This window comes from Musa acuminata, chromosome BXJ3-5 (assembly GCF_036884655.1).
Source record: "Musa acuminata AAA Group cultivar baxijiao chromosome BXJ3-5, Cavendish_Baxijiao_AAA, whole genome shotgun sequence".
In the NCBI taxonomy this organism is placed as follows: domain Eukaryota; kingdom Viridiplantae; phylum Streptophyta; class Magnoliopsida; order Zingiberales; family Musaceae; genus Musa; species Musa acuminata.
The window spans coordinates 4,693,460-4,719,971 of NC_088353.1; the positions used below are offsets into that span (position 1 = coordinate 4,693,460).

The window sequence follows — 26,512 nt, forward strand, 5'->3', positions numbered from 1 at the left end:
TAGTAGATGATCAGCAACAAGGCCTGGAGAAAGGACCAGATGAGCTGCTCAAAATAAATGAATTCAGCTGTTGCTTCAGGTCAGTACTTAAAAGATGTTGGTAATTTTCTTGTCGAGCAATAAAGAAAATTCATTTGATAAGAGTGGTTCTTAAAATTTAAAATGAAAAATTGATTTGTTTACTTGGGTTGGGCATTTAAGTGTTCGTTTAGGACATTTGGGATATAATTTAGGTTCAACTCTATTTCGGATTTCATAAAAAAACATTCAGTGAGAACGCATGGTTGCTTGATACTCTAATCAGTGATTTTGGTTTTTGATTTCGAACTAATTTATTATTATTATTATTATTTAATTTTTAACTTTTTTTTTTTATTTAGCATCGAATCGGAATCGTAGATTTTGATTTTGGTTTGGGATTCGATTCGATTTGAAACTGCAGAATTGTTGATCGATTTTTATTTGAAATTTCAATCGGTTCAGTTTGAATCGGAATCGGTCTCGGGTGGTTCAGTTTCGATTTCTACGTTTTGGTTCAGTTTCGATTTCTAGATTTGAAAAATCGAAATCATTCGTCGGTTTTATAATTTTAAATTATTTTAAATATTTTTTTTATATTTATAAAATTTTAATTAAAAATAATTAAAAAAATTAATGGTTTGAATCGAAATCGGAGTTTCGGTTCTGATTTTAAAATCGTTTCTTGTCGATTTGATTTTGAATTTTTATTTTGGAGAATTAGAACCATGGATAGGCCTAAGATCGGGGTTAGGACTACTGTTGGATGCTTGATTGGTAACATCAAACAATGCCATAAATGCAATCATTTTGCCCTGGCAAACATGCTATAAAATACTTATTTCAATCATCAATAAATAGCTGATAAATAAATATTGATCGAGTCAAATAATTTTTTCTTGGGTCATTGTCACGTAAACTGACCTGTGTCCACAGGACGTCAAACCCTAGGAGCAAGTAAAGTAGCCCATTCATTCAATTTCCTCCCTCGAAGTCCAACTCCGGAGAAGAAGCAACGCCGAAGACTTTCTTCTTCCCCACTGCCTCTCCTGTCCTTTCACGCATTCATGGCAGCACATGCCTTGGAAGGAGGAGGAAGAAAGCTCCGTTCAAAGTAGTGTCCTGATCCCAGTGCTGCTTTCCCTCGACTCCGGTCCACTGTGTCACGGACACGCACAAACGGAACCATCTATCTCCCTTGGCTTACTCACTCGCAGTCGGCTGCAATGGCGAAAAGCCTCTCGCATTCAATTCACGACTCTCTCTCCTATATATCCATCTGGGTAATAGCCCTCCTCTCCTCTCCTCCCCTTGCGTTGCATTTACTCCCATCTATGCCAGGTTTTTCTTCCCATTTCTTTTCCTGTGTGTCTTTATGCTTGTGGATCTCATTAAATGCTGTGTGATGGAGAGAGATGATTTGAGGTTCTGGGGCTGCCTTGTTGCAGGTCAGATCCCGTCGCATTTATTGCTTCAAGATTCGCCCTCTCGGGTTATTAAAGAACCCTGAGATCGAGCGCTCTTGATCCTTCCTTCTTCCTGCTTCTTCTTCTTTGCTTCCTTGCTTGTTCGCTCCTTGCATTGTACTGAGCTGTCGTCATTTAAGAAGGGGTTTGGGAGCGATAACAGTGGGAATGGGACGATCTCCATGCTGTGACAAGCAAGGGTTGAAGAAAGGGCCGTGGACGCCGGAGGAGGACAAGATCCTTGTCGACTTCATCCAGTCCCATGGCCATGGCAGCTGGCGCTCTCTTCCAAAGCTCGCAGGTTCCTCAGTTTTCCTCTTCTTCTTCTTCTCTGCTTTCTTATGAAGATAGTAGTGTGAATGGTACATGAGCAAATACTTTTTTAGTTTTAGTTATCTGAAATTAATTCTCACAATTTCATGTTTTTTTGAAGAGAATTAATTGAGTTTAACAGTCCCAATTTAACACTTGCAAATAATCCCTCTCTCTTAGAATTTCATGATATGATTAATGCAACATAAGGGGCTAAAATAAAGTATATATTTTTTCTCAATATGAAATGTCATGAAGCATTAGAGTCGAACTGCATAAAGAATGAAACGTACGTCAACGGTCAACATTAAGCTCAAAAGCATGCGTGCAGGTCTGCTTCGGTGCGGCAAGAGCTGCCGGCTACGGTGGACGAACTATCTCCGGCCCGACATAAAGCGCGGCCCCTTCACTCCGGAGGAAGACAAGTCCATCATCCAACTCCACGCCATCCTCGGCAACAAGTGAGTCCCATGATCTCTTCTTCTTCTTCGCGTCATCCTTCGCTTATCTAAGACCCAGCACGCGTTCCATCTCTTCGTCCCCGGCAAGCTTCGCGTCACAGTGAATGCAGCGTACGTACTTCGGAGTCGTCGGGCGTCTCGCTGTCATGGTGGGACTCGACCGCGTGGACCTTGCGCTCTTTCTTTCGTCTCTTTTCGTTATTTCATTGCCCTTGATTTGATCCGGTCGAATTTATTGCGGTCGCGTAGTAATATCGGCTGCAGTCCAATTGCTGTCCTTGTTCTTCGGATCTTCGCTCTCTCTCTCTCTCTCTCTCTCTCTCTCTCTCTCTCTCTTCTTTGAAGAGACAGCGTGTGATGTGTTGGATAAGCAGGTGGTCGGCGATAGCAGCGCAGCTGCCGGGGCGGACGGACAACGAAGTCAAGAACTACTGGAACACCCACCTCAAGAAGCGTCTCCTCGTCCACCAACACCACCACCACAACCACCACCAACGCCTGCACATGTCCTCATCCACCGCGACCGGTAGCCACATGGCGCAGTGGGAGAGCGCCCGACTGGAGGCTGAGGCGCGCCTCTCACGTGAGTCCTTCCTCTTCTCCAGCTCTACCACCGCGGCCGCCTCATCCGCCGCTCCCTTCGCCGGCGCCGTCTCAGAGCCCGACTCCGACCTCCCGCCTCGCGCGGCCGAGCCCGACTTCTTCCTCCGCATCTGGAACTCCGAGGTCGGTGCCGCCTTCCGACGCCGCTCTCCGGACTGCGCGTCGACGCGCAGCTCGGCACCGGCCCGGGAGGAGGCGGAGAGCAAGAGTTGCGTGACGGTGGGACACCCGGCGGCTGCGGGGATGGACGTGGACTCGATCGGGTCGAACGAGGTCGCGGAAGAGACGGAGGAGGAGGAGGCGTACCAACTGTATCTTGACTTCGCGGGCGACGACCTGGGCTTGTTCACCGTGCAACTCTCCTCCCTCTTCTCCGCCGACCTCAACGAGGCTTACTTCGACACTGCCTTCAAATGACAAGCACCACAAGCCTCGTCCTCCTCATGTGTTCGTGTTGGCGTTGGATTCCGTCGTAAGATTCTGTGGTGCGTAGCCCACAATTTAGGTGATATTTTTGGTATCCAGGATGGAGCTTCCATTTATAACGAGCTTGTGGTTGATGGATGATGTAACCATGGAGATGTCCATACTTGCAGTGATCTCATACGTTTTTGTTTGATGTGCATCTTTTGGAAGTGGCACTAAGAACATTTTGGTTTATGTGTATATTATATTCGATCATTTGGGTCTCTCTTGTGCACAGACTGAATGAAAATTTAATGTAAGATATAGCACTATACAAAAGATAGTGAAAGAAGAGCCGTAGGCAATGACGACGATGATTCATAGATTATATTCAAGAAATAATACGATAAAGTTATAAGAGAAATTAATATATTTACTTCCATATAAATTACCTATAACAATTCATTGTGTAACCAAATTGAAGTATATGGAAGCCGTTTATTATAGAGCTATATCTACTTTGCACGTAGATGCGTACACTTTAAACTAGAAAATATTGATGTCATATATATTTATATATATATACCACAATGGGGAAAGAAGACCGTAGTCAAAGGAAGATAGTTAATAAATATGGTGGGACTTTGGGCGTCATGTGAGCACCATTTACTTCTCTGCACGTCCAGAGAGAGAGAGAGAGAGAGAGAGAGAGAGAGAGAGAGAGAGAGTAGGCATTGAAGTCCCAGACAAGCTCACGTAGTCCCTCACATGGGTGGCCAAACCTGCGAGACTGCATGCAAAGCGTCTCTCGTAATGGAGCTCACTCTGACAGAGAGAACAACATCGCACTACAGCGAGCACCAAACTATGTCTTCGTCTCAACAGCATCACGCTACTGCGGCGGTGGCTCCACACGCACGTTCGTCTGTGTCGGCCATGTTGGGATGTCTCCCCTCCCTGTGGACGTCAGAGTAGAGGAAATATAAGCCTCCAATATGAAACAAACAGCACACGGAATGGACTTTTGTCTTCGATCGATTGAACTCTGGTTGAGTAACGACGAGGTCGTCTTCTTCTTCTTCTTCTTCTTCAGATAAGGTAATGTTGGAGCAGCGAAGCAATTGTTTGTGCTCATCACTGTCATTCCACATATATATATATATATATATATACAAGTCTTGAGCTGTTCTTATCATCAGCCGATGGCAACATAACGAATGCCACTGAAACGAGAACAACACAGGAACAGTCTGATTCCACAACTTTCCACAAAACTGCATCCTTCACAATCATGTTTTGCATAAAGAAAGGAGCATAAGACACACCGGATGATCATAATCCATATCATGAAATCAAACAATGTGATTATGAGCTTCAGACTTGTTCTTGTCAGTAGCATTATAAGCAAGAACATAACACTTCAAAAAGACCCAACTCATAAAGGAACAACCGATCATTTAACTACCCAGATAAATAAACACAACATTCGCACAAAGAAGAAAGGAATTCGAGCACAAAGAAGTGAAATGTTGCCGTCGGTTTCCTCTCCAACGTCAATTTTTATGGTCCGAAACAGCCAAGAAGCTTCTTCGGTGCAAGTCCCGTGGCACGATATTTCGAGGCAACCTCCTCCACCTTCAGGAGCTCTTCACCACGTCTAGCCTCAACCATTGCTCTCTTCTCTTCTGCAAACCTATGAAGCAGAGCAATCTTGTTCTTAATTTTCTCTGCATATTCTGCCTTTTTCTTTTCCAGTTCTTCCTGAGCATCCATCAGGCGGAGAAATATTTGTCATACATCCATCTCAGTCACATCACCAATAGATGGTGAGAGCATCTTAATCAAGGTTTACAAACTCAAGATATTCAAGCTCTGTGATCACTGGTTTGTTTCTCCATACTATTTCCAATGGCATTTTTAAGATATCTCAAAATACAGAATGCTTTGAACTTTTATCTTTCCAGACTTTATCATCTAAAGAACTATATGGATGTTTCTATTGCGTTGTATTTAATTGTGAAGACAAACATTTATTTTACATTGTAATTTTTTGTTTAAATCAGTTATAGATCTACATTCCTAAGAATATCTCATACAACAAATAAGGAAATCTACTACTTGGGTGAACCATGACATCGCTGTAATATGTTGAAGAAGTAGCATACCTCTTTCCTTTTCAGCTCAGCTTCCACAGCTGCTTTTCTAGAGATTTCCCATACCATAATTGATGACAACTTCTTAACAACCCTGTTCTCATTGCCAGGAAAACATGCCAAATCATGCACAATATTGATGCATATCAAGAGACCACAATGTGTTAGCAAACATCAAAACGATTGAAGCATGAATTCCATGTAATTGAGGATCCACGTTCTTGCGACCGACGATACTTATGTACTGAGCCCCATTAAAGGCATATGACAAGGAACAAACAAAGTTTTAGTAACTGGATTACTGAATGTTTCACCATGTAGAAGTCAATAACACCCTTTTTCCGCCCAAAGCCCGCAATAATCAGGTATAGGGATATTTTAATTAATGTAGGTTTCAAAGCATGAGGAGAAAACTCTAAACATCATATTGAGAAATAATATTGAAGAACAATGATGACACAAGATTCAGAGGAATTTTGCTAATTTATGGAAGTAGAAACAAGTGTCAAGGAATCAAGATAAGATGTATTAATCAGCATTTGCTAGTATCCAACTGAAATCTTGGTGTAACTAAGATGCTATACATATATAAGCTACAAAATACTCTGCATCAGGTCATGAGCTTCAGTCTGAGCAACATAAATTCATATGCGGTAGTAATCACTTGTCGCGAGCTGTTCAGACAAGATCAACACTGCTGTTTGACAAACTGAGATAGATTTCAGTTTATCAGCGGGACCAAGAGGGGTACTACTCGCATTGATGGAGCCATGGCAGGGTAAAGAGGATTGAAGAGAAAGGGTAGAAGCTCAGACTGCTAATCCTTCCTTAAACCCCAAGACACAACCACAATCAAACAAGAAAGATAAATCAAAGAGACACATATAAGACAAAATAATCTACATTAACAAATATGAAAATCTGGGTCATAAGGTTAACGTAGCAGCAGCTTAATCTGTCATTCACTGACATCTGATGTTTCATTAATCTACCAAAAACTAGTATGTCAAGCATTCTGAATACAATCTAATCAGGTTATCCAGCTCATGATCTAGACAGTTTGCTTGGATATGGATAAGAATATGAATTTTGATCTGCAATAAGTAGTTATTGCATAATTGGTTGTACAATTTAACATTTCAAAGTTCAGTATCATAGACACAAATGAAATTAGATTTTATACTTGTAGTTTTTCGAAAACTTAAAAGTTTCTGCCACTTTGATAGTCATCTTTTTCTAAGCCCAGTGAAAGAACAAATAAAATTAATTATTCAAAAGATCTAATATTAATCTTACTTACTTATTTTCCACCTTAGTCTTTTCGTTATCTTCCCAAGCTTTGATCAAAGACAACCTCTTCTCTGTTTCAAGCCTTGCAAGAACTGCATTAAAACAGAAATATTAAAACATGGGCATCCTCTTCTCGATTCTTACATCATATGTAAGACAATCACCGATGCAATCAAACATATCCATGCACCTACCACTCTCAGCTGAAACCTCTGTGCTCTTTTCTGTGGAAGCATCCTCATCACCTGATGCCAAAGGAGAAGTATAAAAGAAATACAAGAGAAATAAATAATTGGAACTTCAAAAGGTACCCATTCTATCTAAGACGATCTTCTCATCCAGCAAGAAATACATTAGTAGCATCATTTCTAGAAAGAATCCAATGATAAAAGCAGCATAATAGTCATATACTGAGCCAAAGCCTTCAGATGGAAATCCACCCTGCCCATGTCTACACCGATCGGCTCAGTTTTTATGTGTTATGCCGCCTTCTATAAACAAACAACTCCCCATTGATTATAGAGAACTAATCAGATAGAAAATGTTGAAGAAAAAGTCAAAAACTTTAACATCTCTGGGGCAATAATCAACTGTAGTGTTGAATTATTAACACTAGTTCATTTTATATTTTAGAGAAGAATAAGAGAGCAATCCAGTACACGAACCTGGTATCTCAGCAAAGAACAGTTTTTGGCGACTCCATCATATCTTATTTCCACCATAAACTACATTAACCGTAAAGCTAGAGCAGCAGACGTAGGGAGAGAGTAGACAGAGACAGAGAACAGAAAGGGGTTTCTCACTCTCGTCGATGGCGACGGCATCAGAGTCGTCGAGCTTCCGCTCTGCTGGCGAAGGAATCGGGGCCTTCTCTTCCTCGACGTCCTTCACCGCCACTGCTGTCCGCAACGGGGCCTCCGCCTCGTGCTTCGCGCCGGCCTCTTCCATCCTCCAAGTCCTGCTCGGCGGCACTCCCACCACCAAAGGCCGTCTTGTAATGCTCGCCACCCTCAATGCACAAATTCTTACATACACATATATATACATATAAAAGCATAATGGAAACAGGAGATGGTTATTATCGGAGAACGGGTTTGATCGTGTTGTTATTGCGAACGGAAACATAGAGTCGTATCGTAACTGAAATCGGCGTAAGATTTCTCCGGACCGCGCGAGTGGGGCCGGAATTCTGGGACCCGAGGCGGGTGACGTTTAGCACACATACGAAAAGGACGCAAGACGAGGATGACAGTACGTCGAAGACGAGGGATTAGTTGGAGGCTCCAAGGCGGCCGCCGCAGAAGTGGATGCACCACACGAGGGCCATCGCCGTTGCGGCCACCGCCAGCACGTGCGATGCGTGCGCGCACGGAGCAGCCTTGAACGTAGCGGCCACCGCCGGCTCCTCTGCTCTTGCGCCAACGAGAGGCGAAGGCCAGTTCTCTGTTAAGGCCGCAAGAGTCGGCTGTTGAAGCTGACGGAGACTGGACCGTCCATACCCCGATACTCCTCGGGAGGGAGGAAAAGAGGACCACCGGAGCCGTGTCCTGTGGCTGGCCACAGACTCCACTGCCCATCCTTGGTGAAGCTTTGCTCTCTGCAAACACTGATCAACTCATTTTCTTCATATACTAAGAAAAGTTAAGCTGTTCGATCAGTCAGGCTTCGTCTCTTTCTAATTGTTCTTTGCTTTCCTTATTTATTTTTCTCTTTCTTCTTTCTCTTCTTTTGTTTCTTGGTCTCTTTCCTTTCTTTTGACCTCATGGGTGAGATGATCTTTAACCAAGACTTCCTAAAGGATTACAACCCGAGTCAGCGGCTCAGCCTTCGCACGTTGAACCTTCCAAATTTCAAGTTCTCACTTCGCTTTGAAGCTTCGAAAGCACTCAAGAGACTGGGGATTGGAACTTCCATTCATTGACAAAGAAGCAGAACTTACAGTCATGGCAGTAGATCTGCCTCCCAAGTTCGTGCCGAGGAAGAACTTGTATGTCAACTACTGGAGTCAACGAGGAAGGCACAATTGCATCGGCTGTGGTTGGTCGCCTCTATTGCCGGAGTTTATAGCGGATCATCCGTTCGTTTTCACAACCATAGAGGAGGAGCATGGAGCTGTATTGTTCTTCGGGCATGTGCTTAATCCTTCGCATGAGTGCTGAAAACAAATATGAATACAGGAACAGTAAAAAAGGATCAGACAAGAGTATGGCGAGGATAAACAATGACGCGAGATCGGATGTGTGTTGAGACGGTGGTGGAGACGATGGAGGTCGCGTTGACGGTCGACTGTCAGGTGGGTTTCACTGGACCATGTCACGGTCATCCCTCGGTTCTTCAGAAGCCGACAGCCCAAAGAGAGCGTGTCACGAAGAAGTTTGGTGGTGGGTGTAATCATAATAGAAGCGGGAACACGAGAGCTCCACGTTGCTTGCTTTTACAAAGGGCACGCTCTCTCTCTCTCTCTACATGTGTAGTTGCGCCTACTACGATCGGCTTCAATTACCTCTTCTCCGGAGCTCTTTGTGGTCACGAGATTCTCTTTTCCCACCTTCCCGTCTTACTCCCCACCGCTTTGCACAAAGCATAAGCCTCAGCCCTCCCACCTCTTTTTGTCCCTCTTCCCCTTTCGTCTTGCCGGAGTTCCAGGAGGAAATCTTCCTTCAGACTTGCCTCATCCACACAAAAATACGAGCTCCAAGGGAAGAGAGGAGGGAAGTAAAAGGGAGTGTACAAGGAGATGAAACCGATTGATTCTGGAAATGGCGCAGCAGTGCCTTCCACTGGGCAGCAGCGGAGACCGGAGAAAGCCTCGCTCTGAAACATCGATGACTTGCTTGATTCTACTGCTTCTCTCGTCTTTCCTTCTTGTATCAGGTGGGAGTGAGGATATACATTGAAGATCTCCAATCAAAGATGTGGCCCCAACTGAAGAAGAGGAGCAGGGCAGCGGCTTCAGGTTCCCCTTCGTCCCGAAGCGCGGTGGCGCTTATCCTCCTCCTCCTCCTCCTCGTCGGTGGTGCTTTTATTCCCGGCCGATGGATCCGCGACACCGTAAGCTCCCCTTTCCCAGCTCAGTTCTAAACTGTTCTTCCATAAAATGCTATTTCGTATATCTGTGAAAGACTCATTTTCAAGAAGGGTATATATATTCCATTCGATATTTAGATATCATTCACGTTGACGACAATTGTCATCACGATTGTTGTCGTCGGGACATCCGTCAACGTTGTGGGATCCGCCAGTCAACCGAGTGGCTTGCATGCTACCCAGCTGTATCTTCTAATTTTAGATGAGAAGTGCGCCGTCTTGCTGTTCTCCTCTTCTTCTCATCGTGTTCTTCATTCATTTGCAGTCAACAATGCGCGAGACAAGTCCCATCATCATGGCTCAAAACCTCATCATCAACCCCATTGTTGATCATCAACCCCCTCCACGCCCATCTCAATCTCTCCCCACCATTCCAAAAGCAGAACAGGCGCCTGCAGCCACAACGAATCAGACTACAATGAACCAAGCAAATCCCATTGTTGACCTTCGAGCTCCGCCACTGCAACCTCTTCTTCCCTCAATTCCAGAACCACAACAAGCACCAGCAGCCATAGTGCCTCCTTTTGCATGTCCCACCGGAAACCAAACAGGAAACGAAATCTGCCGATCTGCAAATCCAACATTGCGAATCCCTGCCCCGACTCTGTCCCTTCCACATTCTTCGTCCTGCCCAGACTACTTCCGCTGGATCCACGAAGATCTCCGCCCTTGGAAGTCCACTGGAATAACCAGGAAGATGGTGGAAAGAGCCCGAAGAACTGCCAATTTCCGGCTCGTCGTCCTCAATGGCAAGGCCTATGTGCAGCGCTATTGTCATTCCTTCCAAACACGCGACGTCTTCACCATCTGGGGCATCCTGCAGCTGTTCCGCCGCTACCCGGGACGCATCCCTGACCTTGACCTCATGTTCGACTGCGTCGATTGGCCCATCGTCCGCGCCAGTGACTACCGAAGGAGGAACGCGTCAGCACCGCCGCCGCTGTTCCGGTACTGCGGGGATGAGTCTACCCTTGACATAGTTTTCCCTGACTGGTCCTTCTGGGGTTGGTAATTCATTTGATTCTCGTGATCGCAACATGTTGTCCGACGCAGAACGGTCTTTGTGTTGGTAACTAAGTGAATTCCTCTCCTCTCAATCTCGGAAGGGCGGAGATCAACATAAAGCCATGGGAGGTGCTGAGGAGTGAGCTCAAAGATGGGAATGGCAGGGTGAGGTGGATGGATAGGGAGCCGTATGCTTACTGGAAAGGCAACCCAGCAGTTGCCACCACCCGGCAAGACCTCCTCAGGTGTAATGTCTCTGAAGCCCACGACTGGAACGCTCGGCTCTACGCACAGGTGGGTATAGATTCTGTATATGAATCAGGATCTGACTTTTTACTGATGTCAGCTCGCTTCGTAGGATTGGCTCAAAGAGAGCAGGGAAGGGTTCAAAGAATCGGACTTGGCGAACCAATGCATTCATAGGTACTCTCTGCTTTAACCCCTACTGTCGATATGGTGATTAAGAAGTGAGCTTAAGATGGTACATGCAAACAATGGTGGTCAGGTACAAGATCTATATCGAAGGTTCGGCATGGTCGGTCAGTGAGAAGTACATTCTAGCTTGCGACTCTCTGGCGCTACTGGTGACGCCGAAGTACTACGATTTCTTTACCAGGGGATTGATGCCACTGCAGCATTACTGGCCTATTAGGGACGACGACAAGTGCAGATCCATAAAATTCGCGGTCGACTGGGGCAATTCTCACAAGCAAAAGGTATGCATGCAGCTCAAGTTCTTCCCTTTTCGCAGAGGAAGGCGAGTTCTGATCCTTGGAGCTCTCAACAGGCACAAGCCATCGGAAAGGAAGCCAGCAACTTCATCCTCGAGAAGGTGAAGATCGACTATGTCTATGACTACATGTTCCACCTACTGAATGAGTACGCGAAGCTCCTTCGATACAAGCCTACTATACCTGAGGGATCTGTAGAGTTGTGTGCCGAGTCCATGGCGTGCTCTGCGAAAGGTCCGGAGAAGAAGTTCATGACGGAATCACTGGTGGGGTCTGCTAACGATTCCGGACCCTGCATGATGCCTCCTCCCTACAGCACGTCGGAAGTGAGAATGATAGCGAAGAGAAAAGCTAACGCCATGAAGAAGGTGGAGATGTGGGAGCAGAGAGCACGGGAGAGTCAGGATAACAAGGTGTAGGTGATGTTCCCCGCCGTGTTCGTAGCTGTAGATTGCAGGTAGAATAAGCATCTTTTGATAACATGAAATTTCCAGTCGTGAGAGCAGAAGACCAATCATGTCCTAACATGGGGAAAATGCAAACTTTTCTCTTGTGATCAAAGATTACATTGATCTATATCGTGTTCTTCATCCATGAGGATGAAGAACACCATAAACAGTCATGTAACCTTCTAATTTACATGTAAAAGAATGCATTAAGACAATCAAGATGGATCTTCGATCCTTGGAAAGCTATGTAAGCTCCAAAACATAGCGAGTCCAGAGTAGAGGGAAGGCCGAGAGGATGAGTTAGATAGCTCGCCCTTTCACGATGTCGATGCTCATCTCGCTCGGGTCCGTCGCCTGCAACTCCACTTGTATTCCATCGAGCTCCCTCTTGAATCTGTCCTTTGAACTGGCATACAGCATCTTACTCCTCACCCTTGATGCATCAGGAGACCTGTATGCATGCGTGCATGGAACAAAGAATATATATAGTCCAAGTCAACCTGCAGATGCATGGAGTTGATGCTGGTCTTCCTTACCAAGCAATGAAGAAGATCTTGCTCCTTTGGCAGTTCTCATCAGTGACGAAATCGAAATCGTAGACGGCGTACCGGCACTCGTTGGGTGGCAACGACGCGGCCAAATCATCGTAGCTCTGCTCCGGCTGGCCGAGGTTCTCCACTGTGACCTGCTGCAGCTTCTCGTCGATTTTGAAGACGATAAAGCGGAAGTTCCTCTTAGCCTTCAGCTCCAGGAATTTGAGCTTGCACTCGTCGTTTACTGCCATTCCCGACGCAGAATTCGCCTTTCCAAAGCACAACACAAATGATCGTCTATCATCAGAAAGAATAAACAGCGATGCTGATCATGTAATGGGAGAGCAAAGGATAATGGCGTCCGGTTGATTGGATTCCAATGGCATTCATACGTCTTGTATTAAAAGTACAGCCATGGAGTAGCGAGAAGAAGGGAGGGTGCTTACCATGATATATTTGCGATGAGAAATGAGCAGGCCCAAGGAGAATGGGGATTGGAGAGGAAAGGGGAGGAGGAAGAAGGGTGACAAGGGGAGGGAGGAAGCAGGGGAGGATTTAAATGATGCTTGTGAGGGAGGGAGAAAAAGGTGGGAAGGAGAGGATCATTTGATGGAGGGAAACGAAGGTGGGGAAGCTGCTCAAGGGACCTCCACAAAGCTATTGCTTGCTACCTCCAAAGCTAGCTTAATCTTGCACTTGCAATTTTGACCTGGCCATTTATCCATTACTATGTTACTTTACTGGGATTATTCTGTAATGAACAAAGAAATATATCATTTAAGATAATAATAACATTTAAATTGATAATCATTATTTTTTTTCAAAAATCAAGCTATGAAAATTTTCACTATTAATTTCTGAAGTTTTAAAATGACTAATTGACACTTTGAAGTTCATGAAATATTATTATTTGCTATAAGAGAGCTTCTAGTTTATATAAAATTATATTTTCTAACCATAGAGAAGGTATCTAATTCACAAGAAATAGATAAAAGAAATTCTTGATTAGTGTCCATGGAAATGATTATGGAAATCAATTTGGCTGAGATAAGTAGGGAGATAATTCGAACCACCTCACCAATGAAACGAGTTTAAGCTAATTTTGAACATGATATATATATACATAAATATATACATATGTATATATACATGTATATATATATATACATACATATATATATATACATACATATATATATATATACATACATATATATATATATACATATATATATAAATACATATATATATAAATACATATATATATATATATATAAATACATATATATATATAAATATATATATATATATATATATATACATATATATATATATACATATATATATATATATATACATATATATATATATATACATATATATATATATACATATATATATATATATACATATATATATATATATATACATATATATATATATATATATATATGTATATATATATATATATATATATATATATATATATATATATATATATATATATATATATATATATGTGTGTGTGTGTGTGTGTGTGTGAGAGAGAGAGAGAGAGAGAGAGAGAGAGAGAGAGAGAGAGAGAGAGAGATAATATCTTTTATTTTCTGATATCTTATTTAAAAACACTTAACAACAATGAGAGTTGCAACGTCGAGAAGGTTACTCACTGACAATATAATTTAAAATTTGATAAAAGAGTCCTCGAAATACCTGAATTAGTTGTATATAATTGTTAGAGTAGAATTTAGTTATCCAATATCGAGAAGGGTTTCGAGCCAACTTTAATTTTAGTTTGAATTTATTATAAACTTGATATCAAAAAATCAATAGAATTAATAAATGAACCTGAAAAAAATTATAAGAATCTTTCGACCTAAATCACCAATAAATTCAGTGTTTTTGTCAAAATGTCAAATACTAAGAGTGAAATTCATAACTTTTTATAATGAGATATTTGATAATTATTTTAAGCTCATGATTGAAGTCTAAAATTATCACGTACTTTTTTTTTATCATATATATATATATATATATATGATCATATAACATTTAATTTGAGAAATACGAGAAACGACTAGTTTGTTCGGTCGGTAACTCACAAGTTTAGCTTGGGTTTTAACAGCTCATAGTTCATATCTCTTTTAATCTAACCTAACATTTGATAAAGGGGGTGTGGTGGCTGTGAAAAATTAGAAGAAAAACTAGAGCACCAAGGTAGAAAACTGTAGCAGCAGAGATAATAGCAACTTGATTAAAAAAAAAACGAGAAAATGATAGAAAAAACAAGAGATAAAAAAGGAAGAAGACAGAGACAATACAGAGAGACTATTTTCAATCATCCTGTTCTTGTTAGATTAGATTTACAGTAGATTTTTACTATAATTACTTAGAGAAATTTTAGATATTATGCACATTGACGTAATCTTTGTATCTCAATTTATGATTTAGGCAAGAGATATTAAGATTTATGAATTCATTATTTTTATAGTAAATATTTTTCAGCTTATCCTATGATTTTTAACCTTCACATTAGATAAATTTTTTCATATAAATCTTGATATTATATTTGATTATGATTTCTATTTAATTCTGTTACGTGTTATGATTTATTAGTATTTATTCGTATATAAAAATTTCTCTCTTTATATCTCACCGTAGTTGAGTCGATCATCATATCACCTAAAGGGTGATGATGCGTCGCTCGTTTTGACGTCTAAGAGATATATCGATGATAAGGTGTCAACCAATAATAAAATGTCAACTGCGAGGTGCTATCCGTGCTTTTTGCGTGGTTATTCCGACATCAGTAGTTAACCCCAAAATACTATGGCTTACGTGCTGTCCATTACGAATTTGACTACTACAAGACACTATAAATTTATCGAATGTGACGACTTCTAAAACGTTGTTTCCTCCTCCTAAAATGTTTGTCTTTGACCGGCGCCCACAAAATATATCTTCCTCCCGTGAAACGTGGAACCATTAACTTGTAGGGTTAAGCAAAGTTCTCTTCGATGAGGACAAAACAAGTTTAACTTGGACGGCAATCTATTACAGATACTATCTGGTGATTGCATGCTTGCGTTCTCCTTGACGTCCACGTCTCGGAAGTCAGCACTGCAACGAATTAAGTAACCCACAGCCTTCACCAAGCACACCTGTGATTTCAAGCTTTCGACGGACGCCAATGTCTCCTCCAGTCGCAGATGATCGGACGGCTGGGATGGCGTGGTTTCGTCAGCGTGACGTATGTCGCTCCTTCGTGTCGCAAGGATTGACGTAGGCGCCTCCGTAGCGAGTGTTCCCTGTTCCGACCAATACAGGCACGCCCACTCATCGGAGGCGTACTTCCATGCACGTAGTGCAATTTCCACCTTCGCATCGCAGATTAGATCCAGAGCGAATGTTACACATACAATACAATACTTACCTTGCGTAATTGATTCATATCCTATGTTTTTGAGGTATAGCAGAAGAAATAGTAAGTCTCTTTCAACTTAATTTTTATATCAATTGGTTCCTTGAACCTCGGTGAGATTGACTGGTCAACGTCCTCAGATAGCTTAATTATCGCCTTGCGTACGCATAACCTGACATCAGAGCCTCCAATTCTTTCGTGCTTACGACGCTTTAGCGGACCAAATCACCCTCGAAAAGAAAGTCTACCTGGAGACTTTTTCAGGGCGGCGTCATCTCCCACAGACCTGTTCGTGCAGGTTCATGAGAGGTGACGTCAACCCCGAGACAATTTCAGGGGTGAGTCGGTCGATTCATTTCACACTGATAATAAAGTAACGGCGGTTCGGTTGCTCCAGAAGGTTCCACCCGCCAAAGTCAACTCTCGTGGGCCCGACAACGGAAGCCCAACTTACAAGAGACAACGTGTCAATCTACTGCACAAGGCCACCAACTACATTCCCACAGCCCAGAGGCCTACTAATTGCCGTCCAAGGTTGCTTGAAGCCCACGCTGAGTGCTTTAATATTCACAAAAGTTCACCATGAACGGCTGTGATCGGTAGCTTTAATAAAGTAACGGTGGTTCTGTTGCACCATAGTGTCGGTTACGCGCCATGTCAACTCTCGTGGGCCCATTAACGAAAGCCCAACTTGCATGAGACCACGTGCCAGCGCACCACCCACAGCCCAGAGGCTTACTAACTTGCCGTCGACGTTTGCATGATGCCCACGCTGAGTGCTTTAATATTCACGAAAGATCACCATGAACGGCTGTGATCGGCAGACTCTCCGACTCCCCTCCGCTTTAAACGAAGGCTCGCACCGCCGGATCTGAACTACATTTTGATTCAAACTTTGAGAACTTTTGCAGCGAAAATTTGGAGCGCAGAAAGGGGAGGAGGCGAATGGTGAGCAAAGGGTTCTTGATGTCGTGCCTCGGCGGCGGCGGCCGCGAGAGCTTCGCCTCGCGGAGCCTCTCGCCGAGGCCGCACTACCCGTCGATGCCGAAGTACCCCAGGCGGAAGTCGACGGTTGAGGTGGTCGGGGGCGGGGATCTGGAGGCGACGCCAGAGGCAGCGGAGGAAGAGGAGAAGCGGGTGGCGATGTTCTCGGTCGTCGGGATGGCGTGTGCGGCGTGTGCTGGGTCGGTGGAGAAGGCGATCAAGCGGCTGCCTGGGATCCATGACGCTGCCGTCGACGTGCTGAACGATCGGGCTCAAGTCATCTTCTATCCCGCCTTCGTTTCGGTGCGTTGTCTGCTAATTTTATTATTTCCCTTTTATTTCCTAACATTTGTATGATAAAAAGGGCTTGAGGACAGGGTAAGAGATTTGTCACGGTCATCTTGAATGGTGTAAAGATCAAGTTTTTTCTTGATTTACTTGATATTAGAAGGATGCGATCTTTGTTTCTTTAGGTTTTTTTTTTTGTGAATTTTTATGGATTTTATGATTATTTTCCTCCGTAGTTATTGGATCGTCAATAATAATTTCATGGAATTTGAGCTCGAGTCATAGGGATGCTTTTAAATCGTAATCTTTGTATTGTGTATGTGAACTATAAATGTAGATCTGATTATATTGGGACATGAACTAAATTTCGAGATCCGATACAAAATGGTATTTGCTGCGGAACCACATCAACTGACCTAAAAGTTGCAAACTGGGTCAGTCTTAATTGATAACGAGAGATTCTCTAGTTTGATCTATTTCCCAAGTTTCTTTTTTGCATACGAGTCAGATTAAGGAGCCTTTATGTCTTTTGCGCTGCTTACAGCTTGGTATCAAAATGAGCCAGCAAGTCCTTGTGTCTAGATGAATCATTCTGTTGAGCATAACAGTTAAATGCTATTTGGAGGATTGACAACTTTCTTTCATGTATAGAGAAGATCTATCTATTCATTAATTGTCTTGCTATAGATGATATGGAAATAACTTAGTATTTTGGAATGGAAGTCTCTGAAGTTACAGATCAGGACAAACATGAGATAGATGAGCACCGTCAGTAGTCTGTTGTTTATTTCTAGTTTTCGAAGGTCTATTGAAATTCTATTTATGATTTGGTATCCTGTTTATATGTGCACTTTAGAAGTTTGAAAGTTTTGACACATAAACATTTCTTGTACCTGGAAGCTCCATTAAGTCCCTTTTTCTTGTTCAATCTACAAGGAAGTAATGGCCTGCAAGCTCACTGTTGTATTGCAATTAAGAAGCATGATCCATAGGCTTTTATATTTCAGGATATTATGAATAGGGTTGAGCTCATAGTCATGATGGCAACAGGTCTAAGGATGTTTGGTTGGCTCTAGTGGCAGGTATCCTAGTTTATATATGCCATATCAACATGGTGTGAATTAGGGAAGCAATCATAGATTCTGGTTTGTGTTTCCTTAGTTATGGAAGCAGATGGACATTCATACATTTATGGCAAACGTTTATGCATTCATGATTTAGTTGAACGATTCCTTTGATAAATCTAGTTGTCATTGAGCAATGAACAGGATGTGACGGTCTGTAAATATTCAAAGTTAATAGTAATTGTTTAATAGTAATTGCAGGCTTATGTAGGCACTACTATATGTAATGCATTTAAAGGGTGGCATGATGCATGTCTCCTGTCAATGCAATAAGTTCTTATGTTTTATTTGATTTCATTATATGAAATGTCTTCTTTTTCATTTGATGGCTGCATAAGGACAAAGGACAAGTAATACTAAATTTGACTTAGTTTCTGGAAAATCAAGTTCATTTTTTTCTTTTTCTAATTACTCTGTTGACTAAGACAAACACTTTTAATAGAATAAATAGCAATCACACATTTTTAGGATACCAGTTTAATCTCTAATTAACTTGTAGATATTTTAACAACTCAGATGTCCATATATTTTAATTGAATCCTTTAATGACAACTTAGTGTCTCCTATCTGCTAGATTTGTTGTTTTCAAAGAAAAAAAGATCTTTACATGTTTAAATGTTCAAAGCTAAAAGTAGGTGGATTATCATGCAGATTGATTGTCCACACCAAAGATATCTCTTTGAGATTACATTCAATAGCTATATCTGATAAGTGATTGGAAATATGCAAATTTTATTTCAACTGTACTATCTTAAGCATGATAATATTAATTTTAGTCCCAGTAGTGAAAACCTGTCTCCCATACCAATTACAAACTAACATTACCTTAATGCAACGTGTGCATTCATATTGCAGGAGGACACAATTAGAGAAACAATTGAAGATGTTGGTTTCAAGGCTGAATTGATTCAAGAGGAGATGAAAGAAAAATCAGTTCTCATATGCAGACTTCGCATAAAAGGGATGACATGTACTTCTTGCTCAAGTACTATTGAATCTGCTTTGCAAGATGTTCCAGGTGTACATAAGGCTTTAGTAGCCTTAGCAACTGAAGAAGCAGAGGTTCGCTATGATCCTAGAGTTGTAAGTGCCAACCAACTCATGGAGGCAGTTGAAGATACTGGTTTTGAAGCTATACTTGTTACCACAGGGGAAGATATTAACAGAATAGAACTCAAAGTTGATGGGCCATTCTCTACAAGGTATATTTCTATGGTTAATAACTCTCTTCAAGCCCTCCCAGGAGTAGATGATATAAACATTGATCCTGTGCTGCATAAAGTTACCATATCTTACAAACCAGATCAGACAGGTCCACGAAATTTCATTGAAATTATTGAATCAACTGGGTCTGGGCAGCTTAAGGCGTCAATATACCCGGAAGGAAGGGGAAAGGGGTTTCACAGGCATGAGGAGATTAATCAGTATTATCAATGCTTCCTTTGGAGTTTGGTTTTCACCATCCCAGTATTTCTCACTTCAATGGTGTTTATGTACATCCCTGGAATTAAAGAAGTTCTAGATAAGAAAATAGTAAACATGTTGAAGGTTGGAGAGCTTTTAAGATGGATTTTATCCACTCCTGTCCAATTTATAATTGGTCAAAGATTTTATGTTGGTGCATATAAAGCATTACGACATGGATCTGCTAATATGGATGTGCTGATTGCTCTTGGAACCAATGCAGCATACTTCTATTCAATCTACACCGTCCTCAGAGCTGCAACTTCACCAAATTTTATGGGAACTGATTTTTTTGAGACTAGTTCCATGCTTATATCATTTATCCTTCTTGGGAAGTATCTTGAAGTTTTGGCTAAAGGGAAAACATCAGAAGCCATTGCTAAGCTCATGAATTTGGCACCTGAAACTGCAATACTGATAAGCTATGACAATGAAGGAAATGTGATAAGTGAAAGAGAGATAGATAGTCGATTGATTCAAAAGAATGATATCATTAAAGTAATGCCCGGTGGAAAGGTAGCTTCAGATGGTTTTGTTATATGGGGTCAGAGCCATGTTAATGAAAGCATGATAACTGGGGAATCAAGGCCTGTTGCAAAGAGGAAGGGTGATATTGTTATAGGCGGTACTGTCAATGAAAATGGTGTGCTGCATATCCGTGCCACTCATGTTGGATCCGAAGGTGCCCTTTCACAGATTGTTCGTCTTGTTGAATCAGCTCAAATGGCTAAAGCTCCTGTACAGAAATTTGCTGACCGCATATCCAAATATTTTGTGCCTCTAGTAAGTTATTATTGCATCTTCTTGTTCTGCTCTTTTACTATTAGTTAGATCTTCTGCTCTGCTAGGTGAAATATATCTGGGGTATTTCATACAACCGCCCAAATGATAAGTAACACTGAAGAGATTCAAGTACTCAATGGTAGTCCATCTCAGAAAACTAATAATTGTTACTTAGAATTTAGCATCTTTTGTATGTCAATGTTTTAAACCTGTCTCATTTTCAATTATTGATATAGGGTTAATTCCAATCAAATCCAGGTTTTCTTCTTTGGTCTCTGCCTATAAATATTTTTCTCTTTCAGAGGACATATATATACACCCCTCAATGTACCAATATTTTGAGTACATCCTCTCTCACTATGCCTGCTCGAATTTTCTAATTTATGAAATGTGTTCTACTATTGTGCACTGCATATATACGGTTCAATGTAATTAATATTTGATATCTTCTTCTGTTTGAAAGAATCTTTCACAAACTAAATTTTTCAAAGAGTTAGCATGTTTATTCTAGTAGCATTTATTTTATAGTAACTAACTGGTTCAGAGATTTACTTACAAAGTTACAAGCTAACACTTATTCTGAAATGAATAACTATATACCAATGAATGCATTTGCCAAGAATATAACTTGCTTTGAAATCTGCAGGTTATTCTTCTTTCACTTGTCACTTGGCTCATTTGGTTCTTAGCGGGAAAGTTCAGTTCCTACCCAAAATCTTGGATACCATCGTCAATGGATAGCTTTCAACTCGCTCTTCAGTTTGGCATATCTGTCATGGTGATAGCATGTCCATGTGCCCTTGGCCTTGCAACTCCCACTGCTGTTATGGTTGGAACTGGAGTAGGTGCATCTCAAGGTGTGCTAATTAAAGGTGGACAAGCATTAGAGGGTGCACACAAGGTCTGCTAGATAAACCTTTTCTTTTCTCTCTTTTAGTGGCTAATTATTCTTGGCAATATTTGTTTCACTTGTACATTACCATTTTGGTAGATTCATTAAGCTATCTATTGTTCATAGGTCTTTACATGTTCCAATAGTGTGTCAGAAACAAATCAGCCAACTATTCATAGATTAAATAAAATGATTTTCTATCAATTTGTCAATTGAAAGTTGGCATATGGTAACATTTGGGACAATATTTACCTATGATATTGTTAGTCTGTCAGTAACTACTGACTGATCAATATTGACCACACATTGCTTATTGCTTATTGCAATAGTTGCAGTAATTTTTTCTTTAACTGGTCATGATATAGCAACTCCATCCTCATGGTTCTAGTAATCTACTAGAAACAACCACAAATTTATAAGGGGTCTTGTTTTTACCTTATCTGAAGCTTAGGCTTGAGAAATCCATTAGACATTCCATCTTTTAGCAGAATCTTGAACTTCAATACTCAAGAAGAAAAGAAAAAAAAAGAAACAAAAGAAATCAACTTCCGGTGAGTCTGATTAACTGATGGATCTGAGATTTTGATCTGTGAACTTTATCTATCTTCAGTATTTTATGTTCATAAGTAAAAGAAAAACAGAAGGGTAACTAGTGAAAAAATAAAAAAAATTTAGGTACTGGAAGTTTCAAGCAAACCTACAATTATCCATTATTACAGACATTTTCATATTTGAATGCATATATGAAACAAATCGATTTATATTGTTCTACAGTTAAGAAGTTCTGAAGGTTTTAATATATTGCATCACTAAATCTTTTGCAGGTCAACTGTATTGTATTTGACAAGACAGGCACACTTACCACTGGAAACCCTGTTGTTGTCAACACACGACTACTGAAGAATATGGTGCTTCGTGACTTCTATGAATATGTGGCAGCTGCTGAGGTAGAATATCTTTCTCTGTTTGTTAGGGTAATTTTAGGATCTTATTATGAAACGCCAGTGGACCATATGCAACATCTTGGGTAGATCTTCTTAGTTGTGATGCAGGAGGAGATCCTGGAGTGTGTAGTGAAGAAATAGGCCTAGAGGATGGGTGCTGCTGATTATCTTTGAAAGAGCATCCCAGTTGATTAATTGAATAAAGAAACTAAAGAAAAGATAGTATAAAAACAGTGGATATATAGGGAAGAGAAAATTTACAACTAGTGCTTCAATGTCCGATAGCCTAGAATTCATTAGTCAAAACTTCACCAATTTTCTGGTTCTAACCCACCTAATTCTATGAATGTAGTGTGTGACTGCGTGTAGATGATGACATCTATATCAGTCTAGGCTACACATCATGACAATGATGTTTTGTTCAATAGATTATCACATGCATTTTTTTTCAGTGACTGATTGCATCAGCAGCTTTCCACTTTTTATTGAAATCCAAGAAATCTGTTCTGTGTCTTATTTGTCTTTCATTGAAGTGTAGAAGATACATTCAGGGAACATGCTAATGAATAGTACTTACCTGGATGCATTCAGCTTAGTCGTAATCAAGCTAGGTCTTGGTTTTGTAGCCTATTGGCATCTCGTTCTCGTTCCACTTTTCCTGCAGGATCCTGGTTGCCTTTTGAAACAGGATTTGAGTCTCTATTTAACTAGCTGACTGGAACCATAGATAAGAAAAACCTTAGGTAACAGAATTTCCTATATATTACTCAAAGAATAGTTATTTTATGACTGCTAATTGAAATAGACTGCCTGGAACATTTTAGAAATTGTCCTAACCTTAAATAATTAACTGAAAATAGTACAAATCCAACGAAATTCAACTTGTATATGCCTATCCTTTAGTCTGAAACCATCATATGATCATCTCGATAACAAATTGAGAAAACAACATACTGCATCTAGTAAATTTGAAAACGGCATACTGCATAGAATAAGAGATAGGTGCTGTTTTACCTATTCCAGTAAGGGTACAGTCTAGGCTGTCAGTTGATGCTGCATATCTTTGGCCATTTGAGGCTTTGAGCAATGTATCGCATCACATGGTCATTTCCTTTATATTACTAGTTTCCACAATCTATCTTTGTAATACATTGCTATTTAATACAACTTTTGGATGTTGCCTTAAATGATGCCTTACAGGTTAATAGTGAGCATCCCTTGGCAAAGGCTATAGTTCAATATGCCAAAAAGTTCAGCACAGATGAAGAGAACCCTGTTTGGCCTGAATTACAAGGTTTTATTGCTATCACAGGCCATGGTGTCAAAGCCACAGTTGGAAACAAAGAAGTTTTAGTGGGGAATAAGAGCTTGATGGTGGAAGTAGGCATCCATATACCTGTTGAAGCCTCTGAAATTCTCACAGAAACTGAGAGAATGGCACAAACTGGAATAGTCGTCTCAATTGATCGAGAAGTAACTGGAATAATTGCAATATCTGATCCGCTGAAACCTGGTGCTCTAGAGGTTATATCCCTTCTGAAGTCCATGAAGGTGAAAAGCATTATGGTAACAGGGGACAACTGGGGTACTGCAAATGCAATTGCACAGGAGGTTGGGATAGACACTGTTATTGCAGAAGCAAAGCCAGATCAAAAAGCAGAGAAAGTTAAGGAACTTCAGGTACTTTTCCATGTCATTAATTGGACAATGTATTAAGATTTTTTTATTTTTGATACTTCTATACACAACATATGAGTATTCTCATTAACAACAAACATATTTAAGCACACTATGTATATAAACATGCAAACTTACATGACTATATTGTGACTATTCTATTTAGATGCTTCACCTTTCTGGAACAATAAATATTCCAACAGCCTGCCAATTGTAAGTTTAACATTGGAGCAATTGACATTACTTAGCTTCTGTATTGATATATTCATTTTTTTCAGATGTCCGGCTTAACTGTGGCAATGGTTGGAGATGGAATAAATGACTCACCGGCACTTGTGTCTGCTGATGTTGGGATTGCCATAGGTGCTGGCACAGACATCGCAATAGAAGCAGCTGATATTGTTCTTATGAAGAGCAACTTGGAGGATGTAATAACTGCCATTGATCTCTCTAGGAAAACTTTCTTCCGGATCAGCATGAATTATGTTTGGGCTCTTGGTTACAATATCATCTGCATACCAATTGCGGCTGGAGTTCTTTTCCCATTCACCAGATTCCGACTGCCACCATGGATTGCTGGTGCTGCAATGGCGGCTTCTTCAGTTAGTGTAGTTTGCTGCTCTCTCTTATTGAAGAACTATAGAAGGCCCAAAAAATTAGACATGCTTCGGATGAGCGATGTAGTGGTCAATTGAATATGTTCATTTGGATACTTGTACATTTCTGCATCGAATGTGTGTTAAGGTTTCTTCTCATCTCTAGATTACCTGCAAAAATGTTATTGATGTATATATGAATTGGGAATATCTTCACTATATAGTGGTGGATGCACATCAATGAAATGTTTGTGAAGTCATTTCTTGCTACAAGTTTCATTTCACCAGGGTATCAATCAAGACTAGTAGTATTTCTGTGAAGGAAATCTATCTGCTAATTTGATCTTATAGTTCATTCTACTGAGGATAAAGGTGCGACACCAAATGCAAAGAAAAATGGTAAGGGAAAATATATTTGCTGCTTAAATCTTTCTGTCACACATCCTTACAAGATAACCTATAAAATTGTGTGGACGAGCAGTGATCTGTGTTCTTGTTGTTCTTGGGTTTTACAACTAAATATTGCTCAATGTCGGTGTTAAATGAATCTTTTACCATTATCTGAGCTGAGAAATGATTGTTTTCCTTAAGATTTTATTGCAGCATTACATGAGGTGACCTCACAAGAATCCCATCAGCCATGGAAGTATCTCTAAGCTTTGTCTCCAGCAGGCCGGCGTTGACTGATACGGCAGTAGCTCATGTCAAATTGGTGTAGGCAATGGTGTCATGCATGGGAAATTTTGTCAGATGCCTGCATTCGGTGCATGTATATACCTGAAGCTTTTTTGCTTGGTTTCTATCTTCAAAATCTGTGGCTCTAAGTCAAAGATCTACCATTTCCACTGATGAAATGCAACTCTCCGGAGTGTTGACTTCTTTTGATATTATTTTGCCTCAAGTTTGCTTGGATTTTTTTCTTCAAAAACCATGACTTAGAGAGTGTTGATACTATTTTGACTTTAGAGAGTGTTGACTTCTCTCCAAGTCAGAAGCCTACCATTTGACCTTCCTTCGCCAACCACTTTTGTGTAGGTTTGCATCTATACTAAGTTCATCCTAGTCAACACCTGGAATATTACATATTATTAGAATTGATAAGTAGTATTAGAATCCTAATATGATTCAAATTACTTGAACAATATTGTTTAAAGAAAAAAAATCTGAAAATTAAGATTTGGTCAGCCTATAAATACCTACCTACACACGTTGTCATCCTGGCGACAACAACTAGCCGTCTTCTCTGCAACCTCCGCTGCTTCTACTTAAGCCAAAGAACTCACGTCAAAGTAATCATACAACTTCAACTCAAAGGCAAGTAAGGTTGTTGCTCTCTCTCTCTCTCTCTCTCTCTCTCTCTCTCTCTCTCACGCACACACAATTCTTAAACTTTGATCCTTTGATCGGTATGTTTCAGAGGGTAGAATGAGGTGACTTTTACTGCAAGATAATTAAAGAAGACTTGTTTACTGCAAGATAATTAAAGATGCAGACTTGTTTTGCTTTTCATTATCTTCCAGTCTTTACATAAAATTATAAGCATCAGAAATGCTTATAGAAACAGAAAGCACAGGACAATCAATGAGTAAACAAACCACGTTTCTTCTTTTAATGAATTAATCGATGCTCAACATAACAGTAGTCTATTTGAGCTCCAATCACGAATCAGAGCACGAAACTAATTTTGTTTTATGTATGACATTACCCATTTAATTAGCTCTGTTAATTCTTGGCGTTTACGAAATCCTGAACCCTGCCCGGAAACAATCAGGAAATCCCCGTCCTCCAAGGATGGCCCAAATACAAGCCCAAAGTGAACCGTGACC

The 26,512-nt window shown here is 40.7% G+C and overlaps 5 protein-coding genes across 8 annotated transcripts; 3 read left to right on the forward strand and 2 right to left on the reverse strand.

Annotated features, from left to right (window-relative positions):
* The first annotated feature begins 1,083 nt into the window (after positions 1-1,083).
* Positions 1,084-3,541, forward strand: LOC135583131 (transcription factor MYB17-like). Of its 4 annotated transcripts, none has more exons than XM_065150654.1 (4): positions 1,084-1,466; positions 1,628-1,785; positions 2,128-2,257; positions 2,632-3,541. In XM_065150654.1, exons 2-4 carry the CDS (start codon positions 1,653-1,655, stop codon positions 3,275-3,277), a joined length of 909 nt encoding a protein of 302 aa, XP_065006726.1. In that variant the 5' UTR covers positions 1,084-1,466; positions 1,628-1,652; the 3' UTR covers positions 3,278-3,541. The 4 variants fall into 4 exon arrangements, with proteins under 4 accessions (XP_065006726.1, XP_065006724.1, XP_065006725.1 ...); XM_065150652.1 differs by having other exon boundaries at positions 1,084-1,301; positions 1,625-1,785; XM_065150653.1 differs by having other exon boundaries at positions 1,084-1,301.
* A 1,158-nt stretch (positions 3,542-4,699) lies between these two features.
* LOC103984760 (remorin-like) lies at positions 4,700-8,816 on the reverse strand. Its single transcript, XM_009402320.3, has 5 exons — positions 7,512-8,816; positions 6,903-6,953; positions 6,719-6,800; positions 5,431-5,512; positions 4,700-5,026 (listed from the first exon to the last, which is right to left on the reverse strand). The coding sequence occupies exons 1-5, from the start codon at positions 7,831-7,833 to the stop codon at positions 4,826-4,828; spliced, it is 738 nt and encodes a 245-aa protein (XP_009400595.3). The 5' UTR covers positions 7,834-8,816; the 3' UTR covers positions 4,700-4,825.
* A 404-nt stretch (positions 8,817-9,220) lies between these two features.
* LOC135637831 (uncharacterized) lies at positions 9,221-12,226 on the forward strand. The gene is made up of 6 exons (XM_065150651.1): positions 9,221-9,759; positions 10,061-10,803; positions 10,902-11,094; positions 11,159-11,223; positions 11,306-11,516; positions 11,588-12,226. Exons 1-6 carry the CDS (start codon positions 9,622-9,624, stop codon positions 11,948-11,950), a joined length of 1,713 nt encoding a protein of 570 aa, XP_065006723.1. The 5' UTR covers positions 9,221-9,621; the 3' UTR covers positions 11,951-12,226.
* A 54-nt stretch (positions 12,227-12,280) lies between these two features.
* On the reverse strand, positions 12,281-15,515 carry LOC135586868 (actin-depolymerizing factor-like). The gene is made up of 3 exons (XM_065151104.1): positions 15,504-15,515; positions 12,517-12,782; positions 12,281-12,431 (listed from the first exon to the last, which is right to left on the reverse strand). The coding sequence occupies exons 2-3, from the start codon at positions 12,762-12,764 to the stop codon at positions 12,281-12,283; spliced, it is 399 nt and encodes a 132-aa protein (XP_065007176.1). The 5' UTR covers positions 12,765-12,782; positions 15,504-15,515.
* A 1,312-nt stretch (positions 15,516-16,827) lies between these two features.
* LOC135637830 (copper-transporting ATPase HMA5-like) lies at positions 16,828-24,956 on the forward strand. The gene is made up of 6 exons (XM_065150649.1): positions 16,828-17,221; positions 19,186-20,577; positions 21,224-21,478; positions 22,294-22,416; positions 23,614-24,093; positions 24,369-24,956. Exons 1-6 carry the CDS (start codon positions 16,880-16,882, stop codon positions 24,783-24,785), a joined length of 3,009 nt encoding a protein of 1,002 aa, XP_065006721.1. The 5' UTR covers positions 16,828-16,879; the 3' UTR covers positions 24,786-24,956.
* Positions 24,957-26,512: the final 1,556 nt, after the last annotated feature.

Bases quoted from the DNA above. Each gene is read 5' to 3' on its own strand.
- LOC135583131 (XM_065150652.1), top strand. From the start codon at position 1,096: ATGCCTTGGAAGGAGGAGGAAGAAAGCTCCGTTCAAAGTAGTGTCCTG. The intron at 1,302-1,624 runs GTAATAGCCCTC...TCGTCATTTAAG, and splicing joins TCTCCTATATATCCATCTGG to AAGGGGTTTGGGAGCGATAA. The intron at 1,786-2,127 runs GTTCCTCAGTTT...GCATGCGTGCAG, and splicing joins CTCTCTTCCAAAGCTCGCAG to GTCTGCTTCGGTGCGGCAAG.
- LOC135637830 (XM_065150649.1), top strand. From the start codon at position 16,880: ATGGTGAGCAAAGGGTTCTTGATGTCGTGCCTCGGCGGCGGCGGCCGC. The intron at 17,222-19,185 runs GTGCGTTGTCTG...TTCATATTGCAG, and splicing joins TCTATCCCGCCTTCGTTTCG to GAGGACACAATTAGAGAAAC. The intron at 22,417-23,613 runs GTAGAATATCTT...GATGCCTTACAG, and splicing joins AATATGTGGCAGCTGCTGAG to GTTAATAGTGAGCATCCCTT.
- LOC103984760 (XM_009402320.3), bottom strand. From the start codon at position 7,833: ATGTTTCCGTTCGCAATAACAACACGATCAAACCCGTTCTCCGATAAT. The intron at 6,954-7,511 runs GTGAGAAACCCC...CTTTGGCATCAG, and splicing joins TGCCGTCGCCATCGACGAGA to GTGATGAGGATGCTTCCACA. The intron at 5,027-5,430 runs GTATGCTACTTC...ATGGATGCTCAG, and splicing joins CTGAGCTGAAAAGGAAAGAG to GAAGAACTGGAAAAGAAAAA.
- LOC135637831 (XM_065150651.1), top strand. From the start codon at position 9,622: ATGTGGCCCCAACTGAAGAAGAGGAGCAGGGCAGCGGCTTCAGGTTCC. The intron at 10,804-10,901 runs GTAATTCATTTG...CAATCTCGGAAG, and splicing joins GACTGGTCCTTCTGGGGTTG to GGCGGAGATCAACATAAAGC. The intron at 11,095-11,158 runs GTGGGTATAGAT...CTCGCTTCGTAG, and splicing joins ACGCTCGGCTCTACGCACAG to GATTGGCTCAAAGAGAGCAG.
- LOC135586868 (XM_065151104.1), bottom strand. From the start codon at position 12,764: ATGGCAGTAAACGACGAGTGCAAGCTCAAATTCCTGGAGCTGAAGGCT. The intron at 12,432-12,516 runs GTAAGGAAGACC...GCATGCATACAG, and splicing joins AAGATCTTCTTCATTGCTTG to GTCTCCTGATGCATCAAGGG.